This window comes from Anser brachyrhynchus (assembly GCF_964034855.1).
Source record: "Anser brachyrhynchus genome assembly, chromosome: Z".
In the NCBI taxonomy this organism is placed as follows: Eukaryota; Metazoa; Chordata; class Aves; order Anseriformes; family Anatidae; genus Anser; species Anser brachyrhynchus.
The window spans coordinates 77,891,264-77,918,136 of record NC_137697.1 but is presented as its reverse complement, the minus strand read 5'-3'; the positions used below and the strand labels follow the sequence as shown (position 1 = coordinate 77,918,136).

The window sequence follows — 26,873 nt, the reverse complement described above, 5'->3', positions numbered from 1 at the left end:
GCATTAGAATAAATACATGGAAGTGGAATTCTGGAAAACTGAATTGTCTAAATAAGTGAAGGATAATACCTCAACAAATGGCAGCCTTCAACTTCATATAGAAACTACATACGTTTGTTTATATAACATACATATATACAAGTATCAACACAAATAAATACAGACTCTGTCCAGTGAATTATTCTGGGTTACTTCTTTGTCGTGATTTTGTCATTGGATGTGAACATCTTTAGGATAAGATATCCCATATTGGCAGAAGAAATCTGGTTACAAGAAGTGGAGATTTTTCTTCTTTGGGACTTCTCCTGGCTAAAGCTCAAGCTTCATCAAATCACCTTTTTATTTATTTATTATTCTTTTTGGTGGGTTGTGTTTTTTTTGTTTTGTTGGTTTTGTTTTTGGTTTTGATTTATAAAACTGGTTGTTGATCTTTCAGTCATACTTGAATCCACTGAATTACATGACTGATAGCCCTGGTTAATTTAAGATATGTCAAATTATGAACTCATTTCTAGGAAGACCAGGTCTTTAATGTTCATGTGGTGAGGAAGTGATTTAATCCCTTTCTTACGTGGGTGATCGGTATGTATGTTGCTGTTAATAATCGTGCTGCTCAAGGATGTCAGACTGATACTTGTCAGACTTGATCTAGTTGGAATGGGAGAATCCCAGAAAATACGGATTTACAAGTTGTTTGATACTCCTCTTAGTCCAGTTATATCCTTACTTAACACCCTCAGAGGAGGGAATGGCAATGATGGCTTACTCACCCGTGTCCGTTGCCTGTGCTCATCCTTCTGCCGGGTCAATTTAAGCCATATACCTGAACACCAGGTGGCGGCATTTGTTTGGCAAACTCCAAAATATCCCCATCTCTGGAACACTTCGGGTGTATCGTATGCAAAACGTGCTTTCTAGCTCTCAGCTTCCCAAGAGCCTACAGACTTCATGACAGTCTGGCTGTGGGCTGCAGAGGCTAGTTAAACCTTGGGAGCACCTCTTTGGGAGGCTGCTAAACAGACAGTGAAGGGTGAGAAGCCTCAAAACCTTAATGCTGCACAGCTTATCAGGAGAACGAACGCCTACGGAGCTTGGGAACTTGGACAAAACTGTTTTCAGGCTCATGGCTTCTCAGATGAACCAGCCTATTGCCTTGATGAGACTACAGATGAAATGTGCATCTGCACTAGCACCGTCTGTCCATCTGTAGGAAATTATACTCATCCTTAGCTCCATAAACACATGTGCATTAAACTGTTTTCAGTTGTATTCAGCATTAATGAGATTACTACAGTCTGACCTTTCTTAACTGTGTATTTCTATCCATTGAATTAATTACTCAGTTGACTTAATTAAAAGCTTGCAAGTGACAAGTTAAATATCATACAATATATCTTCAATAAAATTAACCTTCTTTCCACCCCAGGCCATTTGTTACTATACCTCATTATGTATATTTATTTTGTTAGCGATATCACTTATCTCTTAAGCTTCTGGAACAAATTTAAAAAAATAAATAAATAATGCAATGTGGTATTCTCAAGCATTTATAAAAACTCTCATGGAAATACTGAGAGGTTCTTCATGAACCCTAAAAGACTTCAGTTATGTGAAATCTCATCATTCTGTGTACTATTCTGTAGTTTTAAATACTTAAAAGCTGAACCTGTACACGAACACATCTTCATTAAATTCTCTACGACCTAAACTAATGGCAAATCTCTTTTAAGAAAACCTTAACAATATTGGATGTAGTCTATAGCAGGTAGTAGTCTAGTTGATGGAATGCAAGGTTTTTTTTGTGTACTGTTATCACTGACTTTCTGTGCTCATAAGAGAACTTTTCACACTTCTCTAAAACCTTTAGACACTAATTTGGATCTTTTTCTCTTGAATAGTTTTGTCACCATCTTTTGAAGTATTTCTTAAAGATAAACTTTCAAATAGAAAAGCCTATGTCAATACAGGCAGTGTTCAAAGAGACTTGATGATACTGTGTTTTCAGACCTTCACTGTTCACTTCAGGGACTTTTTTTGAGGAACACTAAGTCTAAGATGGCATCTGCAAACTCCCTATTTTTTTATGTTTTAGTCTAAGTTGGAAAGCATTTGAAACTATTAAAATTCTTACTGGCTTTCATGAATAAAAATGTTTTTGTTTAACCTTAAAAAACAGCATAGGGATTTGCTTGGAAGACATTTTGGATTCATCATCTAAAGGCATGAGTTACAATCACTGGTTTGACAGCTTCTCTTGTTCTGTTTATTTCAGAATATAATCACTGAGCATGCTTCATAAAAAAAAAAAAAAAAAAAAAAAAAACTTTAAATTCATAAGTCTATCTGTGGGCACTTGACTTTCCAGCTACTCTAACTATGCTAGCAGCAGTTAGTGACTAGAGTCTCAGTTTACCAGCTCAACACATTCTCTCTGCATCCACAACACTTCATAGAACGCTTTAGTAGACAATAAAAGGAAATTGAATCAGCTTTACATATATGCATATAAATTTCTACTATTTAAGATATTAACTAGTTCCACATATTTCTATAACATGCATGTTTTTATAGGAAGATACTTGACTGATAATTTTCTTTATTGTTCTGTCTACAACATATGTTTCCTGCTAGTAAGTACAAAATTTCATAGGGAGCTCCCCGAAATAAAGATGTGAAGTGGAAGAAAAATAGCTAGATAGTCAATTTTTAAGACTTTCCTGTATGGAAGGTAATTGTGCTCTCTGTCTTTTGTTCAGAATTACCTACTGTAGTAAAAGTTTTTTATTTTTCTTAATGGAACACTCCAAAATAAAGGCCAGTAGGTAGGTTAAAATGTTGCTTTCTCCCGTAATAGTGCAACAGTTTTTGGTCGTTAAGAAAAAATACAAGAAGTTCTGATAGTGAAAAATTGCTGTGACTGAATAGCATGCAAATAAGTCACACTGAAAAGTTTGTCAAAAAATTTGTCTTTTCTATATTTCTTAAATTATCTGTTGATAAAAGAGTGCTACAGTAGAAAGAACTTTTTTTTTTTAATTTCAAAATTATTGAAGTACTACCATACTCAAATAAGATTCATTTCTCTCTCTTCCATAATGAGAAAAGAAATAAAACTGATTATTTCCTGTAAATAGTTTAGTTTAACTAAATCAGTAGTTCTGAGTGTAGAAGGTTTCCGGAAGTTGCCTTACCAGCCTTGCATTATAGGTTGGAGAGACCCAAATAAAGGACATGAGAGACAAGATCTATACTTATGCAATTTGCCACAACACTTTCTATGTTGGAAGATCTTGGAGAGAATTGATGGGAGGTGAGGGAGGAAGCAAGAGGGCCTTCCCTGATTCCCCTCCTATCCTGATTCACTTCAGACTTGCCCGCTTGATTCCTGAAACCCAGAGAATCAAACGTGCAACCAGTTTCTCTCATTTTTTTTGTGACTGTGATGGCAAATTCTGTAGTTGTCTCTCATGCAGCTGGAAGACTGAGAGTAAGTCTGTTCAGTACAACTTTGATGAGCCTAGGGCTGCAGGCAAAGCCAACCTGCAACAGGAAAAATGTTGAGAGTGTGGGAAATGGGTTTATAATGGGCAAGATTTTTTCTCCAAGACAGGAAATAGATTTAGGAATCCACTGACCAAGGGACTTGTGGGCCTGCCTTCTACTAATATATTGGACACCACTTCTTCATCCAAGTGATTCCTCAAGCGTATCAAAGAAAGCTGCAGAGTGCCGTTTACATTTATGTCATTGTGAGCCAAGTAGAAGGCATCAAGGTGTGACAAGAACCTCTTATTTGCTGGTTGGCATCTTGGATTTGAAGTGGTTCTAAGATCAGAGATCCTGTCCATGAAACAAGACGGAGGCTTTTCAGATGCAGTGAAGTCTGTACATGTATGCATGTGGCTTCTTGGATCTTCTGTTAACTGTCTTCCTTCTTCCTCAATCCATGTAGCTGAGATGTATTTTGAGGCTCCCATACTGATAATATATCAGTCTGCAGCTGGATTTGACAGGATACGCAGATTCTTACTCTTTCGCCCTATTTGATCTAAGCCCATTGTTCAATTCTTAAGTTTTTAATTGTACTTCTTTAAGGCAGTTCTGGGCAGATTATTTTATGCATAGAATAGCGTTTCTCACAGTTGCCTGCTGAACCAGAACACAGAGGGTAACAGAGGTTTATTTTATAAATCCCTGTCTTGGTTTTATGAGCAAAACCTCCTACTATCCTTGTAAATGTTAATTTCATACAATTTTCTTTCCAAGATGTGTGTGTGGACCTGAACAAACAGTCTCTATCGTCTGCCAAGGCTTATCTAATGAGCTATGTTTTTTCTAGGCTTTCCTTTGAATTGTGGGGTAGGACTGATTGACAAAATGGGTTGAGGATGTAAGAAAGATGGGAAGAAGAATGTAAAGTCACTGGAGTAGGTAGACAAAGGGATGGATAGGAGCATAAATTCATTGGAAAACAGCCTTTGTTATTTCTGTTGTTTATAGAGCAATTTGTTTCATTTTCTCATTTGCTGGTAAGATAATTGGCATTGGAAATAATTGGTACTCTAGCACAAAGCTGTTAATTTTATTAACCAAAGTTAACAAAACATTTCTAAAATGCTGTCTGATTAATTTTTGTTAGCAAAGCTTGCTGAAAAATGAGCAAAATCAAGAAGAAATGATACTTCAGCTCCTTCTGGATCTCTCTAGTCAGTGTGGTGTCTCATTTCCCTGTACTCCAAGCGGGACGTCTTTTGAGTTTACATCTTCCATTCATGCCATTGAGGATGATTCAACTATGGACATGAAATCTCTCTGGGATGATGTGAGATTGCATCTTCGACGATTTTTAGTAAATAGACTGCAAAGTCAAGAAGAAACAAATACTAATGCTTCGCAACAACAAATACAGTTTAAAACTCAGTGCATACAGCAACTTTTGTTTCTTTACCCTGAATCAGAAGTCTTAACAAGGTATCAAAACATGCAGAATAAACTGGTTAGTGATCTTCTACAGAACTGTATTTTGTCTGGCTGTGGTGAAACAAATTTTGATAAAGTCGTTCATGGCTACCAAAGTTCAATACCCACATTGTGCACAATGATAAAAGAAGATTTCTATGTACTAAGTGGAACTATTGATCCTTCTTCATCATTGAAGTTTATTAATGAAACTTATCTGGATACCATCACTGAGGAAATAACAGTTCTTCTTGAAAGACTTTGCGAGCTGCAGTTCAAAGAAAATGCTCTGCATATAGTTAAGGCAAACAAGATTTCAAAGAAGCATAGAGGAACAGTTCATGCTGTGGGTTAGTAGACTTATTTTATGTTCATTGTAATTAGATATTTTAATTCTATGACCTTTTTTTTTCAGTACGCCTGGTTATTTTGTCTGAAGAGAGAGGCCAGAGGTTATTAATTACAGGTTTATGTTTTAAATGCGTTATTGCAATTGAGTTAGAGACTATGTCAGAATTGTGATAAAGAATGGTTTTAAAGTAATTGAAATTATCTTATGTTTATTTATGTAGAAATCCCTTTATACTTCACTGTATAACGTTGTCATGTCTTAATCTTTTTTCTTTTTTTTTAATGCAACTTATTCCAACTACTGAAATATACAATGGAATAAGAACTATTCAATCCAGATTTTAAAAAACACAAGGTCTTCAAGCTCTTCAATCTTTTCCCTACAATTTTTATTTTGATTGCTAGAAGTTTTCTGACCATGAAGTACACAGATTCATACACTAGAGGTGACCCAAAAAGATTACTATGCAGATCTTAATTCTCAAAAAGCAAACAAACAAACAAAAAACATTTAGGGTTTCTATTCCTGTGAATATACTATTAGTTATAGTTAATTCTACCTGGTCATTTCTTCTTGTTCTAAGGAATTTAAAGCAGTAATCTGTTATCAATGTATTACATCTATCCTTTTTTTTTTTTACTATTGGTGATTCATGACAAGCCAATCTGCAAAGGGAGGAATCAGAGCTTTGCAAAAAAGTGACACAGCATGGAAACTTCCATAACGTAATTGTACATAGGTAGATTAATGTAATTTATTGCCTACTAATGACAAACCAGAGCAGTGAGAACTAAAAGCAAACTAAGAATACCTGCGGGGGCTGCCCACAGGCAGCAGCTCTTCAAGACCTGCTCCCACACGGCTCCGTACCACGGGGTCCATCCCCCAGGAGCAAACTGCTCCAGCACGGGTCCCCCACGGGCGGCAGCTCCCCCCAGACCCCCTGCTCCTGCGTGGGCTCCTCTCCATGGCTGCAGCTCCGGCCCGGGGCCTGCTCCTGCGGGGGCTCTCCATGGGCCGCAGCCTCCTCCAGGCCACATCCACCTGCTCCACCGGGGGCTCCTCCACGGGCTGCAGCGTGGAGATCTGCTCCGTGTGGGACCCGTGGGCTGCAGGGGGACAGCCTGCTCCACCAGGGGCCTCTCCACAGGCCGCAGGGGAACTGCTGCTGCCTGCCTGGAGCACCTCCTGCCCTCCTGCTGCACTCACCTGGGGGGCTGCAGGGCTGGGTCTCGTTCCTTGCTCTCCCAGCCACTGTAGCACAGAAGATTTTTTCCCCTTTCTTCAATCTGATCTTCCAGAGGCCCAACCAGAGTCGCTCACAGCCCAGCTCTGGCCAGCGGTGGGTCCCTTTTGGAGCAGCTGGAGCTGGCTCCTCTCTGACATGGGGCAGCTGCTGGCCCCTGCAGCCCCTCTGCTGCCAAAACTTTGCCATGAAAACCTAACACAGGGAGGTGATGATCTGTCAGGTGTACTCAGAAGAAAATTATACTCTTGTGAGTTTTAAAATCAACCTACATGCTAATCTAAGTCAACTAGAAATTCCACTGGAAGAAACACGGAAATAACTTTTCAACAGGAACTGAAATATGGAGGAACACATGAAAGAAAAAGTAAAAGAAGAGGTAAGCAGACAAATAATGTGAAAAGATGACAAGTTCAAGATAAAGCTGATGTAATTAGTGGAATGGAGTGTTGGTGGAAAACGAGAAGTAGTGTCAGTGTAAATCTCAGTTATGCAATAAATGACTAGAAGAGTATCTTTGAGTTATACGTGGGGTTATGAGTCAGGAAAGGGCTTCACTGCCAAAAAATGACTGGTAGGTAACCGGTGATGGGAGAGTGACTGGGGTTCTTTATCAGGGATTATGGTGATAGGACACAGGCTTTAAACTGAAAAAGGGTAGATTTAGATTAGATATTAGGAAGAACATCTCTACTCTGAGGGGGGTGAGGTCCTGGCACATGTTGTCCTGAGAAGCTGTGGCTGCCCCATCCCTGGCAGTGCCCAAGGCCAGGCTGGATGGGGCTGGGGGCAGCCTGGGCTGGGGGGAGGTGTCCCTGCCCATGGCAGGGGGTGGCACTGGGTGGGCTTTAAGGTCCCCTCCAACCCAAACCATTCTGTGATTCTATGAAACCTAGAAGTCTGTGACTTAATCTTTCTTTCACACTCAAAACATCTTAAAACTGCTCTAGTTATCTCCATTTTACATCTAAGACATGGACGTTAAAGTGACCATAAGGGTGGCTCTCTAAAAAGACACACATTAACGGCTTCAGTATTATGTGAAGGAGGATTACAGTCCTTAAGTCAGTGCACAGCTTTATTGCAAATTTAAAAGGACAGAGAAAATGAAAATACACAATGTAAGTCTTGGGAACTGCTGGTGACTTTTAAAACATTTGCTACAATTAAAGCAGGTCTCCAAGGAATGTGTAGCATGGTTTAGTGGTGGATTTTTGTATTAGGTTAAGGGCTGGACTACATGATCTTAGAGGTCTTTTCCAACCTTAATAATTCTATGATTCTATGAATTCTAAAAACTACCTGTATTTCATGAATTCCACACAAGATTTTTATTTTGGTTAAAATATTTTAAATGTCAGATTTTCAGGTGCAGTATCTGACCCCTTAGCACCCTGTGCTGGCTTTGGCTGGGATTCTGGATTTCCTTCAGAGTAGCTCCTGGAGTGCCATAACGGATTTGTGACCAAAACAGTGCTGAGCACACACCGAGGTTTCGGCTCTTGCCAAGCAGTGCTGGCACATTCGTTAAGGCCTCTGCGGTTTCTCACGCTGCCCTGTCAGCCAGCAGGCTGGGAGGACGCAGCCAGGACAGCTGACCCCAGCAATGTTCCATACCATACGACATTGTGCTCAGCAGGGAAAGCTGGGGGAAATGATTCTGTGACAGCTAGCGTCATGGCATTTGTCTCCCCAGGTCCCCGTTAGGCATGGTGAGTCCTGCTTGCCTGGAAACGGCTGAACATCTGCCTGTCGATGGGATGGAGGGAACAAATTCCTTCTGCTTTGCTCACGTGCACAGCTTTCACTTTACCTATTAAGCTGTCTTTATCTCAACCCACCAGTTTTCTCACGTTGGCCCCTCTGATTGTCACCCCCATCCTGCTGTGTGGAGGGAGGGAACAGCAGCTCTGTGAGGCTCAGTTGCTCACCGGCGTTAATCACAGTACAGCCATAAAATGTGTTTAGAAGCGTTGTTTCTTAATATCATTTAATCTTCAAAATGTCTTCTTAGTGGCCGTCACGTGCATTTCTTCATCGGCTGACCATATAGTATTTCCTAGTGTTGTACTTCAAGAGGTTGGCATGGAGGAATGCATTGATTCACCTGCATTCTCTCACTAGTTTTCTGCAGAATCAGCCAAACTAGTGACAACAGTTTAGTCAACAGGATAGAGTAGGGGGTCAGAGTTATGAAGTTATACAGGATTTTATTTTTTTTTTTTAAATCTTATTTAATTTTCAAGCCTTGTCTATTATGTTGGAATTATTAATCAAATGAAGTAAAACTTATACTTGTATCATTACTGAAGCAATTATTATTAAGTAGGTAATTGAATGTGAGCTTGTATGTGAAGAGTCTTTTCTGGTAAGAGACTTCTCTTTTCCATATGTTTGACTGTACCAGATTTATACTATGCTAAGTCAGAAAAAGGCATTTTCCCCTTGGAATTAAAGTGTTCACAAGTCTGTTTATACTGAAAGAAATATTTTGGAAAAAAATGTACAGAATAACTGTTTTGTGTGGTTTATAACTGTAAACAAGTTCGTACTGTCAAGTGGCTTTTCCTGCTTGGAAGTGTTATTAAATACTGATTAGGTCTAGGATACCTTTTGCTGGCCTTACACAGTCAAGAGTGGAATTCTGTGTTTGTACATAGCTTAAGTTAAAAAGACAACTTCTAATAGGTTGGCTTGACAGCGATACCCAGTTTGCTGAGTATCTAAAAATAAAAAAATAAAAAAATAGCAAAGCCAAACATACTGGAGCATTGAACGGAAGGGGAAGGATATTTGTTTTTGTTTTCCTAGCTGAAAGAAAGCTCTACGAATGTGTTTCTTATTTTTTGATGCATGTTGCCTCTGCCCTCTGGGAACCACCAAACCAGCACATTTCAAAACAGCAAAATAATTTAATCTAGAGCATTCAATGGGGACTGTTATCCCACAAGTGAAAAAAAAAAGCTTGTGTTTACTTAGTCCACCCCCAGGGAATTATTTTTTTTTTTCCTAAAATCTACTGTAATTGATCCTCCTGTATAGGAGAGAAAAGAAAATAACAGAAAACAGTCAAACAATCAGAACCTAAGAAAACTTTATATAGATGACCTACTTCTGTCTGGAATATAAAGACAGTCTATAACAGTCTTTAACAGAGTTATAAATCTTCAAAATTTTTCATGTATAACAATCTATTTAGGAATTAAGGAATTAATGCTTTTTCTTTCATGTTCTATTAGAAGAGTTATTTGTTAACTACTGTAATGAAATCATATCTGTTTATCGGGACTGAGGATAAGAACGCCCTGAGAGACAAGCTTGCAAATTGCTATGTGAAAAGAGGCAAATTCTTTGGAACTTGATACCTTTGATTGCCAACTGTAGTGGAGGTAGCTCATGTTATGTTCTAACTTTATCCTGTTACTAGGTAAATCAGTGCCTCTTAATATCTTTAACCATGCAGAATTCAGCCATTCTTAACTGGGCTGCATTAGTAATAGATTTTTATCTAGCATGGGTCCCCTTCGTTGGTGTGTGTACCCTCTGCACAACATCAGTGTTCTGAATTTCTTAAAATAATATCCAAGGATGGTTCCCCTTTTCCTGCCCCCAAATATATATATATAGATATATTTTGCTTGTATTTCTATCATATTAATTGTATGTTTCTTTCAGAAACTTACATACTGTTAAGTATTTAAAAAAAATGTTATGTATTTGTTAACATAATTAGCACGTAATGAATCATCCAGACAGCTGGTTTTTAGCTAATCTCCTGTGATTTTTTGCTTCATTTTCCATTTTGGTTCATTACTTGCAATAAGTCTGTTAAATGTGGATTGTATTTCTACCTTTTGAACTTCGTTGTGTTCCTTTGTTTACAAAAACGTCAAGCTAGTTTAATCAGGCTTTTGTGACCTATCTTAATCCTTCATCTCTTTTTAAATGAAAAAACAGCTACTCTTACAAGTGATAAGACATCAGCCAAAGAAACTTTAAAACCGTGACATTATACACATTTTATGTATTAGTGGAAGGTTTTCTTTGGTTTTATTTATATAGTGGTTTTTTTTCTTTTTTTTTTTTTTATGTGCATGCAGAGAGAGAGAAAATACTTAATGTGGATTAATTAGCCTACTTTTTAATTTCCTATGGTTAAAACTAAATAAAGTATAGAGCTTTGGGTTTTCTTTTATTTTGACTTGTTCAAATTCATTCACTTATTTTTTTAATTTTGTAGTAAACTTGCCTGAGACCCTTAAAATGAATATGAACCATAATATAATAGCACTTACCCCTAGGAAATACCTTTCTATACTTAAATAATTAATAACTTTAAAACCCTAAATGAGACTTTTTTTAAATGTAAAACAATATGTAGCATGGTTTTCAAAATCAGTGTCTACTTATTTCTATGAAAATATTATTGAAAAGTGAAGGTAAACTAAGGTGATGAAGGTAGGCCTACATATGTTTTTAGCTACAAAGTAATTAAATCACTTTCACTGAAGTGTTTTAATATTCCTTTTTACCCCAATATTACCAACATCTTACTTATGTCCAGCAGGCCCCCTTTCTCTTTTCTCTCCTGTTTCTTTCTCCAAAATACAACCAACTTGATACTATTATAAAGATATGTTCAAGTATCATTTTCTTGAATATATTGAGTAGACAGATTCAAAGTGTGCTTTCAGTTATGATGTTTTTAATTTATTACGTTTAAATATCCATGAGCTGCTAAGGAACATAATTGTGATTATGGAACAAAAAATAAGTACGGTGTATTATCTGAACTTGAGTAGAAGTACTGACTGTTGTTTAGAGGAGCTGCATTTGTGTAGTAGAGATGTGAACAAGAAGAGAAACAGGCTTTGCAGTAACCTCTTTCCATAAAGATCCTTTGGGGGGATTAAATAAAAGGACTTGGTAAGGACAGTTTATTTTGAGGTCACTTGTTCTTAGACATTCCCAGCAATTTGCTTTCCAGCTAAGTTGAATTACAAATTTTGAGGTTTGCACCTTTAACTTAAAGAAATTTCATTTCTCCTCTATATTCATGTCCACATGGCTTTATTTCCACTAGTTTATCATTTCCTCCCTTTGAAATGAAGAACCTTAGTTACAGATTTTCTTTTATCCTTCCACTTAATTTAAATTCAGTTCGTTTGTGATCTCTTGAGCCATGATTATTGCCTACAACCAATCTTGTATGATCTTCATCGTATCTATCAAAAATAAGCCTGAAATAGCATTGATACATGCTGGTTAAGTGGCTGCATGATGAAAAAAAATATATCAGTTCATGTCTGGGAATAATTAGGTCTCCATAACTGTAGTGTAATTTATTCAACATTTATATACGGAAATTAAAGAATCGCAGACTTGATTTCATGTAACTAATATTTATGCCTTTGCACCTTTGTTGAGATTTCTGTCCAGATTACAATCTATAGTAGATAATCTACAATATTAGCATTGTAGGACAATTGATTTCAGAAAGATTGTTTTCTTATGTGTAGTCAATTGATGAAATCTTGCTTTTAAGAAGTTTTAGGATGAAGGGAAAATGTATGGTTGTCACTTGCCTTACTACTGTTCTCTCCCAGAAGATACTGTTGCATCTTTCTGATGTGCTGGTAAAGCACACTAATATAAAGTAGCCCATACGGATTACAGATTACAATGTCCCATTGAGATCCCAGCTCAATAGTTCCAGTCCATTATATAACCCAGGTCCTTGCATTAATGCAAGGAAGTTTTCAGTTATATCTACAATTTATTATTAAAGGTGAAATGCTTTATATATATATATTAAAAAAAATAATAATTTAATTGTAGAAATTTACGATTGTGGAATTTTCCAAAAATTCTAATACCAAGGCCCTGCATCTGGGCTGGGGCAATCCCAAGCACAAATACAGGCTGGGCAGAGAATGGACTGAGAGCAGCCCTGAGCAGAGGGTTCTGGGGGTGCTGGTTGCTGAGCAGCTCGACATGAGCTGGCAAGGTGTGCTTGCAGCTCAGAAAGCCACTCGTAGCCTGGGCTGCACCGACAGCATGGTGGCCAGCAGGGCGAGGGAGGGGATTGTTCCCCTCTGCTCTGCTCTCGGGAGACCCCACCTGGAGCCCTGCGCTCAGCTCTGGGGCCCCCAGCACAAGGAGGCCATGGAAATATTAAAACGAGTCCAGAGGAGGGCCACACGGATGATCAAGGGCTGGAGCACCTCTCCAGCCATGCTGAAGGAGTTGGAGTTGTTCAGCCTGGAGAAGAGAAGGCCCCGGGGAGACCTCACAGCGGCCTGCCAGTGCCTAAAGGGGGCTGCGGGAAAGCTGGGGAGGGACCCTGTGTCAGGGGGCGTAGGGATAGGACACAGGGGAGTGGCTTTAAACCCCCAAAAAGGTAGGTTTAGATTAGACACTAGGAATCAGCTTTTTACTCAGAGCTGCCCCGAGGAGCTGGGGCTGCCCCATCCCTGGCAGTGCCCAAGGCCAGGCTGGATGGGGCTGGGGGCAGCCTGGGCTGCTGGGAGGTGTCCCTGCCCATGGCAGGGGGTGGCACTGGGTGGGCTTTAAGGTCCCTTCCGACCCAAACCATCCTGTGATTCTATGAAATTTATTTAAAGACATTTTCATAAATTTTAAGCCTTAAATTACTTGAAGACCTACATGTGTACCATAGCGACCCTTAGATATTGTGAAGACAAAAATACAGGTAATAGAAGCTGTAACATCAACCTTCTTGCTTCCTTGTATTTCCTTTTTTTTTTTTTTTTTAAAACAGTAGACCCACCATAAACTGCACATCCCTTCTCATGGGCATTCATTTTCTATTTCTGCATGACAAAAGTAGCTGGTGTACTTCAATTATATTTCTGCCTCCTTGACATCTCATTTTCTCTTCTATTTTTGCTGTTTCTGTCACTGCAGAGTGCCTGGTAATGCAGCTTTTATAGGAGCAGGCTATAGGGGGCCTGTATAAAGCAATAGATGCGACAATTGCTGATGAGGAATGGTACATGTATGTAAATAGGCTTTACAGCTAGTGACTCCTTGAACTCCACTCTATATAGTGATCTATGCCACAGTCTTCCCAATGTTCTACACAGATGGAATGAAAAAACTTGGAGTTTCCATTAGTGAAAGACAGGGAAGAAATATGGATCAATTAAAACCATAGTACTTCTATGTTATGTGTATATAGCCTTCACAGAAAACATGAAGAGGACATCACAGTGAAAATTACATAAATCCTACGTATGGAATGAGTAAAAATCCAGATGTCTTCATTAGTTTTTTTACTTTAAAAATGCAGAGATCCCTAATTTTGTATCATAAGTCAATCGGTACTGAGATATTCAACAGGTTTAATTCCCACCTACTAAAAAAATACTGAGCAGACAGTGTGGGTAGGGATATATAATAGGGAGTTAGAGTAGAAAAACAACGGACATACAGATATGATGCAGATTTCTGCAGTTGCCTTTGTTCCTTGGGAAACCCATAAAATTTTGACAGCCAAAACAATATCCTATTACTCAGGGGAAACAAAATAAATGTCTTTGCATTTAATCTAGGAAATAATGTGTTTCATAGCCTCTTTGTCACATATTATTTATGTCTTATCCTTGCAAGTATTGTATTTGATTTCTACTGCACAATTATATTAAATGGAAATATGAGTAGAGCTGAGGAGAAAATAAAACCATCTGTTTGAACATAGAGAGTAGAAGTTTTAATAAGAAAGAGGTACTCTTTTAAAGGCCACATGAGCATAATACCCTAGGACCACAAATGTGTTTCTAGTGGGAGAATGACATTTTTGTAAAGATTACAAAAGCATTAAGCTTGTTACTTTTTAAGCTTATAGTAGGGGGTAAGATAACAGTATCTAAGTTACTGAAATGTCAATTGAACTGACAGAATTTCAAAGCTGGTAGCATGCCTGAATACCGTCCTTTTTAGAGCAGTTGGTTGAAATTACTTATTAAGCTCGTAATGTGAAAACTGACAGTGAAATCTCATTATTGATTCACTGTCATATTGAAAAGATGCCCATTCTGGGATTTTATTGGCATATTGTTTATTTACCAAGATAAGTAGGCACTAACTTTGCTTTCAAAGTTATATATTACTAAATCGGAAATAGTTGATGGGTTTTTGGGGTCATATTTTTAGAGGCTATTGTGTCCTAATGAAGTTATGTCACTTCATCTTTGCCAACAGGAGCTTGAATCTGTTTACTGAATTCTGTAGAAGTTCAAAGGGACATAATTCCAGTTTATTTTTTAATTCCATTTTATAATAATGGAATAAATAAATAAATAGAATAAATAACTAACGGACATAATCCAATTTTATTTTATTTTTAATTATTATTATTATTTTCTTATTTCTTTATTTTTTTGCTTTCAAAATGTCCACAATTAGCAAACACCAACTAATTATCTTCCTTTTTGCTTCTTCAGCACACCTGGGTGTTCTTCCTCAGCATGAAGTGAGCATTTAACTCACTATGGCCTCTAATTATTGTATTCTCCTCCCAAGCTTAAAAGATGAAAGTGATTTACTCTCCAGTATGATGTTTTGTGGATGGTCAGGGGTCAATCTGAGATTTATATACTGTAGTATTCTATTTAATTGTAAGTGACAAAATTTGAGAATTACTAATCTAGGCTTTCTTTTACTTCAGATTATATGGCTGTGTGAAGAAAAATGTGTAGAACCATGGCAGATAAGAGAAGACTTCAAAAATGTCTTCTAAAGTGACTAAAGAGACTCCTGCATTACTGATTGAAAAGAAAGTTATTACAGGAGACTTTTCAACATGTATTTCCACCATCATGTAAACACAAGTTAATTAGATGGTCCTGGCTGTGATTTTTTGTCAGGACAGAGAACCTATACTGTCACAAAATGTGTATTCAGAGAGAAAGTTTAACTTTAAAGGGCAAAATTATTTTAGCCACAATAGGATGTTTTGCAGAAAGATACATCTATTTAAACTGAAGAGGTGTTATATCCAAGGGATGGATGTTCTGTGCTAGCTTAGAACATAAACCCGTTTTTCATGGTCACTTAGGCTTAGAAATTAAAAAAACCCTCTATTTTCAATCAAGGGGATGCTGTATTTACTGAGTTTTTTTTTGTTGTTGTTGTTTGTGATTTTTTTGTTTGTTTGTTTTGATAAATCTTTTGGTCATTTTATAATTTGTGTCTCTACATTTGCAATGCAGATATTCCTGTCTTGTCTTAACTAGAGAGAATAAGCGTTGTTATAACCCAATCCAACATCTGAGTTTGAAATTTAACATGTGGTGCCCTCTCAGGATTTTTAGTACCCCTAACCACTGGGGACTCTTTGGAGCTGATTCAGTTAAAAGGAGTTATATAAAGAGCTCATATATATAAAGAGGTGTTTTAACAGTATAGTAGCAATGAGGAGGAACCAATATGTGCACATTTATGCTAATTTATGACTAATTCTATATTTGTAACATGGAAAATGTTCTATCCTTTCTACAAAATATTTATTAAAAGGTTATGAATTTGCAGAGATGTTTCTCTCTGTAAGTTTGAAAATGGCAATGTCTGCTGTTTTTTTTTCTGTGTGCCTAAACTTCTGATTTTTATATTCTTTGTAAAATATTTGTGAGAACTTTGTGGTGATTTTGCCTAAATAGGGTTTTGAAATATCAAGAGGCAGGAAGCAGAAATACAAGTATCGACTCCAGCTTTATAAGTAATTTTCTGAGTGTTTTCTCCTATTAGAACAAAAGCTGTCACTATCTGCCTCTGTTATATCTTGGAAATCCCAAGGAGTAAAAGAAGCAAAAGTGACAGAAGCACTTTAATCTATTATTTAGGGAAATACATAATATCAAGTGTAGACTACACAAAGGAATGATGAACGCTTGATAGAAATTTGTGATTGGTTGAAAGTTCCTAGCAATCTAATTTTAATAGAGTGTATCTGTTGTAATGAACCGATCTGTGTGAAACCCAAGCATTCTACTGTGAATGTAAGTACAGAGGATAGAAAAAAAAAGCTAGCAGACATTTTTGTATTTGCAGATATTTAAGAAACCTAAGTCAGTTAAAAATAAATATGTTAATTACAGTGATTTCAAATAAAAATTACAGTTGTTTTTGTCAGCTAAGTGTTTTAAATGGCTCACAGGGGAACACACACAAGTCCTATCAAAGTTAGCATTTGTTAAAAAGTTTGACATACCTGGCAGTACATAATTCTCTTCCAGCAAAGACTGAAGAAGATCAACCTCTTACAATTCTTCAGGAACTCTTCTCTTTCAAAATAGGTGCCATCTCCAGTTTGCTACAGGCTCCCCAGTATGCTTTCTTTTACACTCTTCTTTGTTGTTTCCTGTGTGTGCGAAGGCTTGAGGGAGTGCAGTAACTCCCTCAGCCCACTATGTAGGCAACAGCAATTAAAAAATAATAATAATTGTGTAGAGTCGGTTTCTGGCATTGGTAAGGCCAGAATGTGGTTTCAGTCCTACTGAGAAATGTTACAAGGAATAAGATTTTGCCATAGGATAATTCCTGCAATTTTCTGAAGAGAACTGTTTACCTTTAGTCAGTACTTCAGAAGAAGTTGTCAGTTATAGAATAACATCTAAAAAAGCCACAAATACAAACGCAAATATAGCCTATCTGCAAGTTTTCTTGCTTTTAACTATGGAGAAATTTAAAGGATTTCTGCTATTTCATTACTCTGATAATTATAATTATCAGAAAATGATTGGATACCACCTGCTAAATTCCTTAAAAGGACCCATCAATAATTAGTTTTAATTCATAGACTAATTAATTGGTTTACTTTTGAATTCTTTACAATGTGATTGTGTACCAGAAATTGCAGTGTATGATCAGGATGTGTTCTAATTTGTTAGAAAATACATGTATTTTGGAAAATTAAGGAGCACATTGTAGTTTCAGATCAAGCTGAGATAGGTGTCTATGTGTAAAGTTTTTTTGTTAGTTGTTATTACAGGGCACTTCATCCTCAGCGCACTTGAGGAATTCTCTATAATTTGTTCAACAGCAAAATAGCTGTATGCTGTCAAGGGATCAGACTGGTGAGATGGTTTGCTTAAGACTATTGCATAAACTTAGCGTCAGGGCACGATCAGTTCATTGTTCTTGCTCTCCAGCCTCTGTTTCCAGCACTGGTCTATCCTTTTCTCATTTGATCGGTGAACATGATTACAAGTGAAGATTTAATTTTGACAGACGTATACACTCCTTGTTAACAAAGGACTTAGGTTTTTGCTAGATAGCATCTAGCAACCTGATGTTGGAATCAACCTTCACGATGAGGTGAAAACTGGTTTCATTTAACTGGGAAGACATTATGGAGTAGATTTGATTAAAATTTCATGTATAGTGAATCTCCTTCAAAAGATTAGTGTAGTCTTCACAGAGGTTGTTTAATAGCTGGCAGTGACATCTCTCTTCCTATGACAGACACCCTTTCTTGATTAAATATATGCAAATTTATACATGCTTACCATGTTTATACATAAGTTGAAATCCCGTACTTCACTGCATTTTTTGACAAGTGCACAGTGTGGATGTACAGTATAAGCATTTACAAAAGCCATAAGTTAATGGCGATGTCTGATACAAAAATGTTTTCTATCTTCAGATCTGCGACCATTTAAAAAAAGGGGAGGAGGAGGGGGACACAACACAGAGCCAACATGTAATCTGTTTGCATGAGCTTTTTTATCAGCGTCCCATGGCACCTGTAGGCTTCACTGGCAGAAAAAAGGAGCTGCAAAGTAAGACAGGTGTTTAAAAAACCTTAAACAGGCTGATAACAGTTTGCATCCGTGTGGTTTCCTTTGCTGCACTGATAGTTCTTTATGGGTCTGTCAGTTTCAATCAGCAGAGAGTACATGTGATCAGTATATCTGATAAACTTGTCAATGCCTTTTTAAAGCAGGATTCCCCGACCTATTCTATTCAGCTCTCCTCCCCCCTCCCCTTTTTCATCATTTCAAGTAGAACCTTGATAAGACAGAGATATGTCACAGGCAGCTGTGTATAGCTAGCTCAGCTACAACTAATTTGTGCAGGAAAAAATTAAATCAGGAGGTAAATTATTTCATGATTGCTCATTCCCAACAGAGTTGGGCATCATTCTGAAGAAAATATCAAATAATTGGTTTCAGGCCATGTCAGACACATGCAATTCCCTTCACTAATGGCTATGTGAGGTAGCACTAGGCCTCAGGGGTCACCAAAGAACTGAAAATAGCTTAGTGCCAGGCACAGCAATAGAGAGACAGAGCACATAGGAAATGAAGTGGCAATAAGTGCAATCTATAGGGGAAATGTGCTTCACTTGGAGTTTAATATATTGGCTTAGAATCTGGCAGTAAGCCATGCAACAATTGTTTACCTTTTTGTCAGCATCTGCATCTGTTCTGTTTTGTAAACGGCACTTAACTTTCAGTCAGTAAATGCCGGAATCAATAACAACTGTTAAGGGATTTCCTTTCTTTTTTTCATATTCCATAACAAATGCGCACTACAAACAATGTTTGCCTTAGATTAACAAGGAACAGACATTAACAGGGTCAAAGGGATTTGTTGGGGAACATTTTATAGCTTCTTGGGTTTGCAGTAATTGTATCTGTGTGATTTGAATGTATCTTGTAACCTATCCAAATTAAACTGTTAAAAAAATGCTAGCGTGCAGTAATGAAGATGATTTTTTTATAATTATCTTAAGTACTGTGTATAGAAAACTGCTGGCACTGTTTGTAATAATTTAGGTCTGTGTAGTACTGTGTATTACATCTGCTATGCAGAAATATTAAGTTGCCTTTTACAGTATGAGGAAATTAGTGATTATATCCAGCAATACTAATTATTTAAACCTAGCAGTTACATTAAAAATCATATATCAACATGCAGCTTAAGAAGAGAAAACTGTGAGCAGATGTCCATAAAAATTGAATATATCATTACTAAATGCAAGCGAAATAATAGTACAGTTTATATACAAGCTCTGTCTGGGAGTTACTGTGTGCAGATGAATGCTGTCATAAATGCAAGATTGCTACAATAGTTATAGCATCACTTAAAAGTTAATATTGCTGAGAGGTGAGGAACACATTATTGCTGATGGAATTTATGTATGCAACTCCCTGTGCACAGCTTTGAAAATTTACCCCTTGAAATATCCCTATACACAGTGACTACCAGTAGTTGAGTTTCTCTTGCTTTATTAGGCTATTTCTTTTCAGATCTTAACAAAATGTTATTTCCATTTATGGAATGACTCTATTATTTGCATGCAGGTTGTCGTTAGATTTTAAGTTAAATATTACAGGTTTTCTTTTCAATTTTCTTCCTCATATATTGTTACTGGATGAAATCCTTGATATCACTTTCTTGTGTCCCTAGAAGAACAATATTGTAGATCTATCTTATACGAAATTAAGCCTTATAAATGGGGGCAGGGGAATGATATTTAATGTTTTGGGAAGGTATTTTATAGTAAAATTGATTAAAAGCATTTTAAACCCTTGGTTCCTGCTGAGGGAGAAATCCCCACTGTAATCACTAAAGAAGGCAGTCATCAGGTTGCTTTCCAAGGATTCCATTGTGAGTCTCAGAAGCAGTTTAGCCTTGTGTCTCTGTACACTGAATAGTAAGGCTAATTAATCTGAGAGCAGCACTGTGGTAGGGTAGCTATTCTTGAACATCCACAGCCAGCTCGCCTATGATGCAGGGATTTTGGTACCACACTTTACTGTGTCACATCCCTGGATGACTTCAAATGACCAGAATTAGCCATTCCATTTTTTGAGATTTTGTGAATGCCTAAGAGTTAAAAAATATAACATGCCAGGCCCAAAAAATACAAAATCTTACTTTAAGGTTATAGGATTCATTCATATGCATATTTTCATATGCCTTTGAGATTTTAAATGCTTCCAAGTACTAACCAAGGAAATTGGAACACACTTTATTTAATGGTTTCAAGAGCTGCAGCTTTGAGGAGCGCACCACTTTTGAAACTTTCTATAACTTAGCAGGTGTACCCAGATCATTAAGATCTAGAACAGCCTTATTTCTGATGATTCTTCATTTTTAGAGATAAGGGCATATCTTTTCAAGTGGTAAGGTAAAGGCAGAAATCTTGCCACTGATTTTAAGTATTTAGGAGAAGGTTAGATATTATGATCAAATACTTTACTGAAAGTGTGTCTTTTATTCTATGTTTCTTGAAAAATATTTTGGATAACTTATTTGGTGGCTTAGAATTCACGTGGGCAGTTCTAAACTTAATCACCGGTAAAGTAAAATTTTCTGGTACAATGCATTTTTTTGTTTGTTTGTTTTAAATTCCAAAGAGCTCCCAAGTAGTCACATTATTTAGCAGAAAATATTTTTCATTATATACAAATAAGAGAGAGACGTCTGAAATTCATTGTTGAAGACATATTGCATCCACAGTGAATTTAACCTTGAAGTGCTGATTTTTAGGGTGTCTCTTGTATTGCTTGGTTCTTTATTTTCTTCATATTTTTTATTGATAAGGGCAATTTCTTTCTGTAGTAACTTCTGTATGTCTTCTATAAGAATTAATTTTGAGCAGGATTAGCCTCTACAGTGTATTTAATTTACCTTTTTAGAAGATAAATTATTAATTTATTATTAATTTAATAATTAATCATTATTCATTTAACTGTCTGATAGCATTGCAAAGTTGTCCCCAGTTTCACTAGTATTGTGTATGTGTCTCTTTGTATATTATTGATAGTGTGTATTTCACTAGTCCGCATTCTGGATAGGCATATTCATTAGTTTTTGCCATAAAAGAAAGTGGAAGATACTTAGGGAAGGACAAGAAGGTGATAAACAGCTAGAACAACTTCCGTATAAGGAAGAAATAGGCAAGCTAGGATTCTTCACTTTGAAAACAAAAACTGTAAGAAGGCAGGTGAGTATAGATATCTATGAAATGATGGAATACATTAAAAGAAGAAACAGATATCAGATATAGACTGGGCGACGAGACGCTTGAGAGCAGCCCCGCAGAGAGGGATCTGGGGGTTGTGGTTGACAGCAAGTTGAATATGAGCCAGCAGTGTGCCCTGGCAGCCAGGAGGGCCAACCGTGTCCTGGGGTGCATCAAGCACGGCATCGCTAGTCGGTCGAGGGAAGGGATTGTCCCGCTCTGCTCTGCACTGGTGCGGCCTCACCTTGAGTACTGTGTGCAGTTCTGGGCACCACAGTACAAAAAGGACATTAAACTGTTGGAGAGTGTCCAGAGGAGGGCGACGAAGATGGTGAAGGGCCTGGAGGGGAAGACGTATGAGGAGCAGCTGAGGGCACTGGGCCTGTTCAGCCTGGAGAAGAGGAGGCTGAGGGGGGACCTCATCGCAGTCTACAACTTCCTCGCGAGGGGGAGTGGAGAGGCAGGTGACCTATTCTCCGTTATCACCAGTGACAGGACCCACGGGAACGGTGTTAAGCTGAGGCAGGGGAAGTTTAGGCTGGACATCAGGAAGAGGTTCTTCACCGGGAGGGTGGTCGCACACTGGAACAGGCTCCCCAGGGAAGCAGTCACTGCACCAAGCCTGTTGGAGTTTAAGAAGCACTGTGCTTCTTTTAAGAAGGACTGTGCACTTAGTCACATGGTCTGAATTTTGGGGTAGACCTGTGCGGTGCCAGGAGTTGGACTCAATGGTCCTTATGGGTCCCTTCCAACTCGGGATATTCTATGATTCTATGATTCTATGATATCAGTAGTTGACTGATTCTTAAAATAAGTTGGAATCAGATGGAACTAGCAGATGAAATATTCAAGCAAAGTGACACGTTTCTTAATTACACTCTGAGAACCTTGGATTCTAAGGATGGAGGGAGAAAAGCAGGAAACTGTGGGATGACCACTGCAAGAATTTCAGGGTTTGAGTGATTATGCAAGTAGGTGCTGGGTGGAAGATGACCCATAACCTGGTTTACAGTGGATCTTCTGTCCTAATTTACGCTAAGAAAACTCATCTAGGCTTAGCACATTTGAAAATGCAAGTGAAAAGGGTTTCTGTGTGGATGGTAGGACTGTTTTGGCTAAAATTAACCTAAGAACCTGGATTAACAGTCTGGTATAGAATGCAGGACCTGTGGATTTCATGTTAAGATGGTAGAATCAAGATGCTGAAACACTTCCAGAATTGCGAGAATTAAAGAATTCCAGTTGAATAATAGCCAAAGATGGAACAGGAGTTTACATGGTTTCAGTTTGTAATTTGTCTCAAAGAGAAAACCTTTTAAGCATTCTTTAATTTTTGTTAACCGTTCTTCAAGAGAAAATGACATTTCTGAGATAATACAGGCCATTTAAAAAAATAAAACTGGATTTGTGCTTTATTGCTGATGTAAGTCTATCATACCTGAAGGCTATCTTAATTTGGAGGATGTTGTACCTGCTTGTTACCTGCTTGTTACCTGCATTTTTACCTTGTCTACTATCAGACTTTTTTTTTTTCTTGAATAGTTTTTACTCCTTATGGGTGTGGTATTGTTGCCTTCACTCAGGGCCTCTTTTCATCTATGTAATATCTGATAGGTTACAGCCTTATCTCATCCTTGGACCTGCCTGCATTTGAGGTTTTCCTGTTGCTTTGGAAAGGACTCTGCATCTGCTAATTTTTGATGTCACCGGGCCTGGATGAGGTCTGAACAGAAACTCAAAACCTAGTGTAGTCCATCTCTAGTTTAGCAGGATGGTTGATCACCTAAGTCGGATTGCTTATTCCTGTCTGCTGAAGAAAAATAATCTACATCTGTACAGGTGCAATCAGCCAAATGGTCTCTGACAAAGACAAACTTTGCACTTACCTGGCACTCTCATAATCCTGCACAATTTGAAAGACATTTTTTATTAGTCTTTCTTTCTTCTTTTTTTTTTCTTTTTTCTTTTTTTTTTTTTTTCAGCAAAGCTCTCTGAAAGTCAGCTTTTTCTCAGATGGCAGGCTTCTGATGTCTGTCACTCAGTGGTTGGGGTGGTGAATCAGCATGCCTGAAGAAATAAATTACTCTTTATGCACCCTTTGCCTATATGTGAGAGGAAGCCAAGAGTACAGATTTTCTAAACGTAGACATATCAAGAGGATGAACCTTATGAGCTTATTCTTTTGATTCCTGCCACTTTTCTATTATGAACCATGAAGCTTTATTTACTCGGTCCAAATAAAAGTAGTGCAAGCTGTATTTAATTCAAGTAAAATCTTTGTCTTTCTCCCTGCCCCAGAAAAGGCCATCATCTATGTAGCAGAAGCCTTAAGTGCATTATTTCCTTCCTCTTCTCAGAGTAATTATGTTATCCTCGGTGGATGTGAAGCAGAAATTATGTTTTCCAGAAATGACCTCTTCTTCTATGGCTTTACCCTGAAAACTGAGGCTCCTTCAGGGCTGTGCACAAAACCCTGGGTGTATTGGTAGGCTTTGTTGTCCTGACCAACCTCTTCTGGGACCTCTGCTGCAGCCTCTCCATGATCCCTATTTCAGGTGAGGTCTGGGCCTTCAGTCCCTGCCAGAACTACATCACAGATGTCCTGTGCAGCTCCACCACATCTGAGCCTGTGACTTGCCATGGACCCACCTGATTGAGATTTCTTGGCTTGCACTTGGACCTGCCTTAATGCTATGGTCCTGCCTGATGATCACCGGACTGTGTTTGAGCCTCGGTTACACTCACCAGACATCCTGACTCCTGGCCTGGCCTGAGACTTGTGTCATCACCACAAACTTGGCTGATGATCTGGACTCTTGGTTTTAACCTGACGATCATCTCAGGTCTGCCCTGTGTGCCCTGCATAGAGACTGCAGAACAGGGTCCTGCCTGGTGAGGAACAAGACCTCGTGGCCATGTTTCCTGCTCTACTCTTTGTCCCTAAGAAAGCAGCCAGCCTTTGCTGCTCCTTAACATTGTGCTTGCATTGGATCTTTTTTATTATTTTTTGTGTGTGTGTGTGTGTGTGCCTGAGAATTAGCTTATCCTACAGGCTTAGTAATCTTCCGCTGGCACATTCAGTCTCCAGAGCAGGTCACAGAATCAGGGAAGGGACCTCAGGAGCTCATCTGGCCTAACCCCTGCTCCAGCAGGGCAGGTTGTCCAGACCATGTCCAGGAGGCTTTTGAAGATCTCCGAGGAGACTCCACCACCTCTCTGGGCAGCCTGTGCCACTGTTCCATCACCTGCACAGTACAGAAGTGCTGCCTGATGCTCAGGGGGAACCTCCTGTGCTCCAGTTTGTGCCCACTGCCCCTTGTCCTGGCACTGGGCACCACTGAGAAGCACCTGGTCCATTCTCTCTTCACCTTCCTGTCAAGTATTAGACCGATGAAATCCCCCGAGTCCCCTCTTCAGTTCAGAAATATTCAGTATAGGCACTGGTTTTGCACAAGAGTATTTTTGTGATTCTTGTTCTGCATGGAGTGAAGCCTGAGGCCATGCTCAGGAGCTCAGAGCATTTTCTTATCCATATTTGTTTTGCTTCTGACTTCGCCGCTATTTGGAGCAACATTGGCAAAATTGGCGCCCTGTAACACTGACATTGGTTATATGATCCACTTTGCTTCTTTGTAGCCTCTGAACCAGTCTTTCTGTCCCTTTTCAGAAATTCTCCTCTCAAGGTAGTGCCTCAACAGGAAGCCCCCATGTCCTGTTGTTAGGAGGGCTCCATGGATGTCCTGTTGACATAAGCCTGTAGCTAAAGATGCTACTGCAGCTGTTTCCTTGTAAAAGGGCTTACATGAATTAAACTCAGAAATGCAGAAACAATCATATTGAGAAGAATGAGAGTAGCGAACACTCTGCAGGCTGTTCAGGAAGAAAGCTGAGATCCGCTGCAAGTGCTTCCAATCCCCTTGTGCATGGTTCTTTGCGAATTGGCTAGGATGTTGTCAACAGCTTTATACCATCTTCATCACAGATGGATGTCGCTCTTTCTGAATTGTGTGAGTTCTCTGACCTCTTTGTATAACATCAGAAATGGGGAAGAAAAAGGACTATGATGTGTGCGTTCTCTATATAAAACAAGCATCTCATTCAAGCAGCCTGTTCAACAAAGCAGAATCTTGCCATCATCATTGTTTTGAAACTTCACAGAGCCTGCGATGTATGTAAAATCTTTCAATCAAGTTTTAGATATGCAGGTGTGTGCACACTATTTGCCATGATGCACTAAATGCGTGAGTTGTCATTTCTGGGAGAATAAAACTGTGGACATGGAACTGACCATATGTGAAAGGCAATTTACTTCTAGTGGTTTCCCCTGACCAGCTCTTCCAAATTGCTGTGGATGAGCAAAGCAAATTGATGTTCAAGCTAACTTCTTTGGAGTAGCCAACAACACATTTTTGTTATCCAAATCCACAAGAAATAGCATCAGTCTTACATAAGAGTTTGTGTTTGGCACACTTCTGCTTTTGCTGCCCTAGGGACTACACTGTCTAACAAAGACCCATGGCTTCTCTATACATAAAACGAGGTGGAACAGAGTCTTACAGTGGTAGTTCTCGTTAAGAGAGGTGGTTACTTCAAAGATTACTACCCCGAGTCAGCAGCATTATAAACTATGTGATCTGTGCAGAATAACACATAGCTATGTCAGCTGTGCAAGTCCTGCTGGAGGACCTGCCATTACTGAACCAGCATTATTACCATCAGTTGTGGTAGGTAGCCAGGTTCATCAGCACGATTTCTGCTGAATGCTAATGTAAGAGTATGTGGCCTGACCCAGCTGTAGCATTGTAATAAAGAACCTGTGCAAATGATGCACTAATCTTTGTTACATCTGCATCTCTGGTATACTCTGATGTCAAATATTAAGTCATATTACATTTTCTTTGACAAAAGAGAGCCTGACACAGGGTGAAAGAAGATTTAAGAATGATATGATATGGAACTGTCTATAAATCCCATATAGAAATTATTTATTTAGTTAGTTGTTTATTTATAGCTTTCCAGAGAAGTCTTAGGTTCTGGGTCATGTGAATCATCACAGCCCAAGGGTTCTCTGGCTTCCAGCTTTGGCGAAGAATGATTCTTCAGCCTGTTTTTCTAGTGTCAGCAATTCTAGGAAAAGCATTTCTTACATGGTGGTCTCATCTTTCCCTTCTGTTTTCTAATGCTTTTATCTTGACCATCTTCTGGTCTAGGTATCTCCTGAAGCTGAAGGAATCAAGACTCCTGGGTTGATGAAGGTTTGCATATCACTTTTTGTTGAAATGATCACCATTTTCTCACTTCCCATATTTATAGGTTTCTGA

At 38.4% G+C, this 26,873-nt stretch overlaps 1 protein-coding gene across 27 annotated transcripts in view; it reads left to right on the top strand.

Moving 5' to 3' along the window:
* KIAA0825 overlaps positions 1 to 26,873 on the top strand; it is a 256,762-nt gene that overhangs the window by 47,776 nt on the left and 182,113 nt on the right. For 25 of the 27 annotated variants that reach the window (XM_080572674.1, XM_080572661.1, XM_080572660.1 and 22 more), the window contains one exon: positions 4,640 to 5,309. The exons of 1 other annotated variant lie outside the window; for it this stretch is intronic. In XM_080572674.1, the coding sequence (XP_080428800.1) occupies positions 4,640 to 5,309 (670 nt within the window). The remainder of the gene's footprint in view (positions 1 to 4,639; positions 5,310 to 26,873) is intronic. One more of the 27 variants, XM_080572675.1, reaches the window with a different exon arrangement.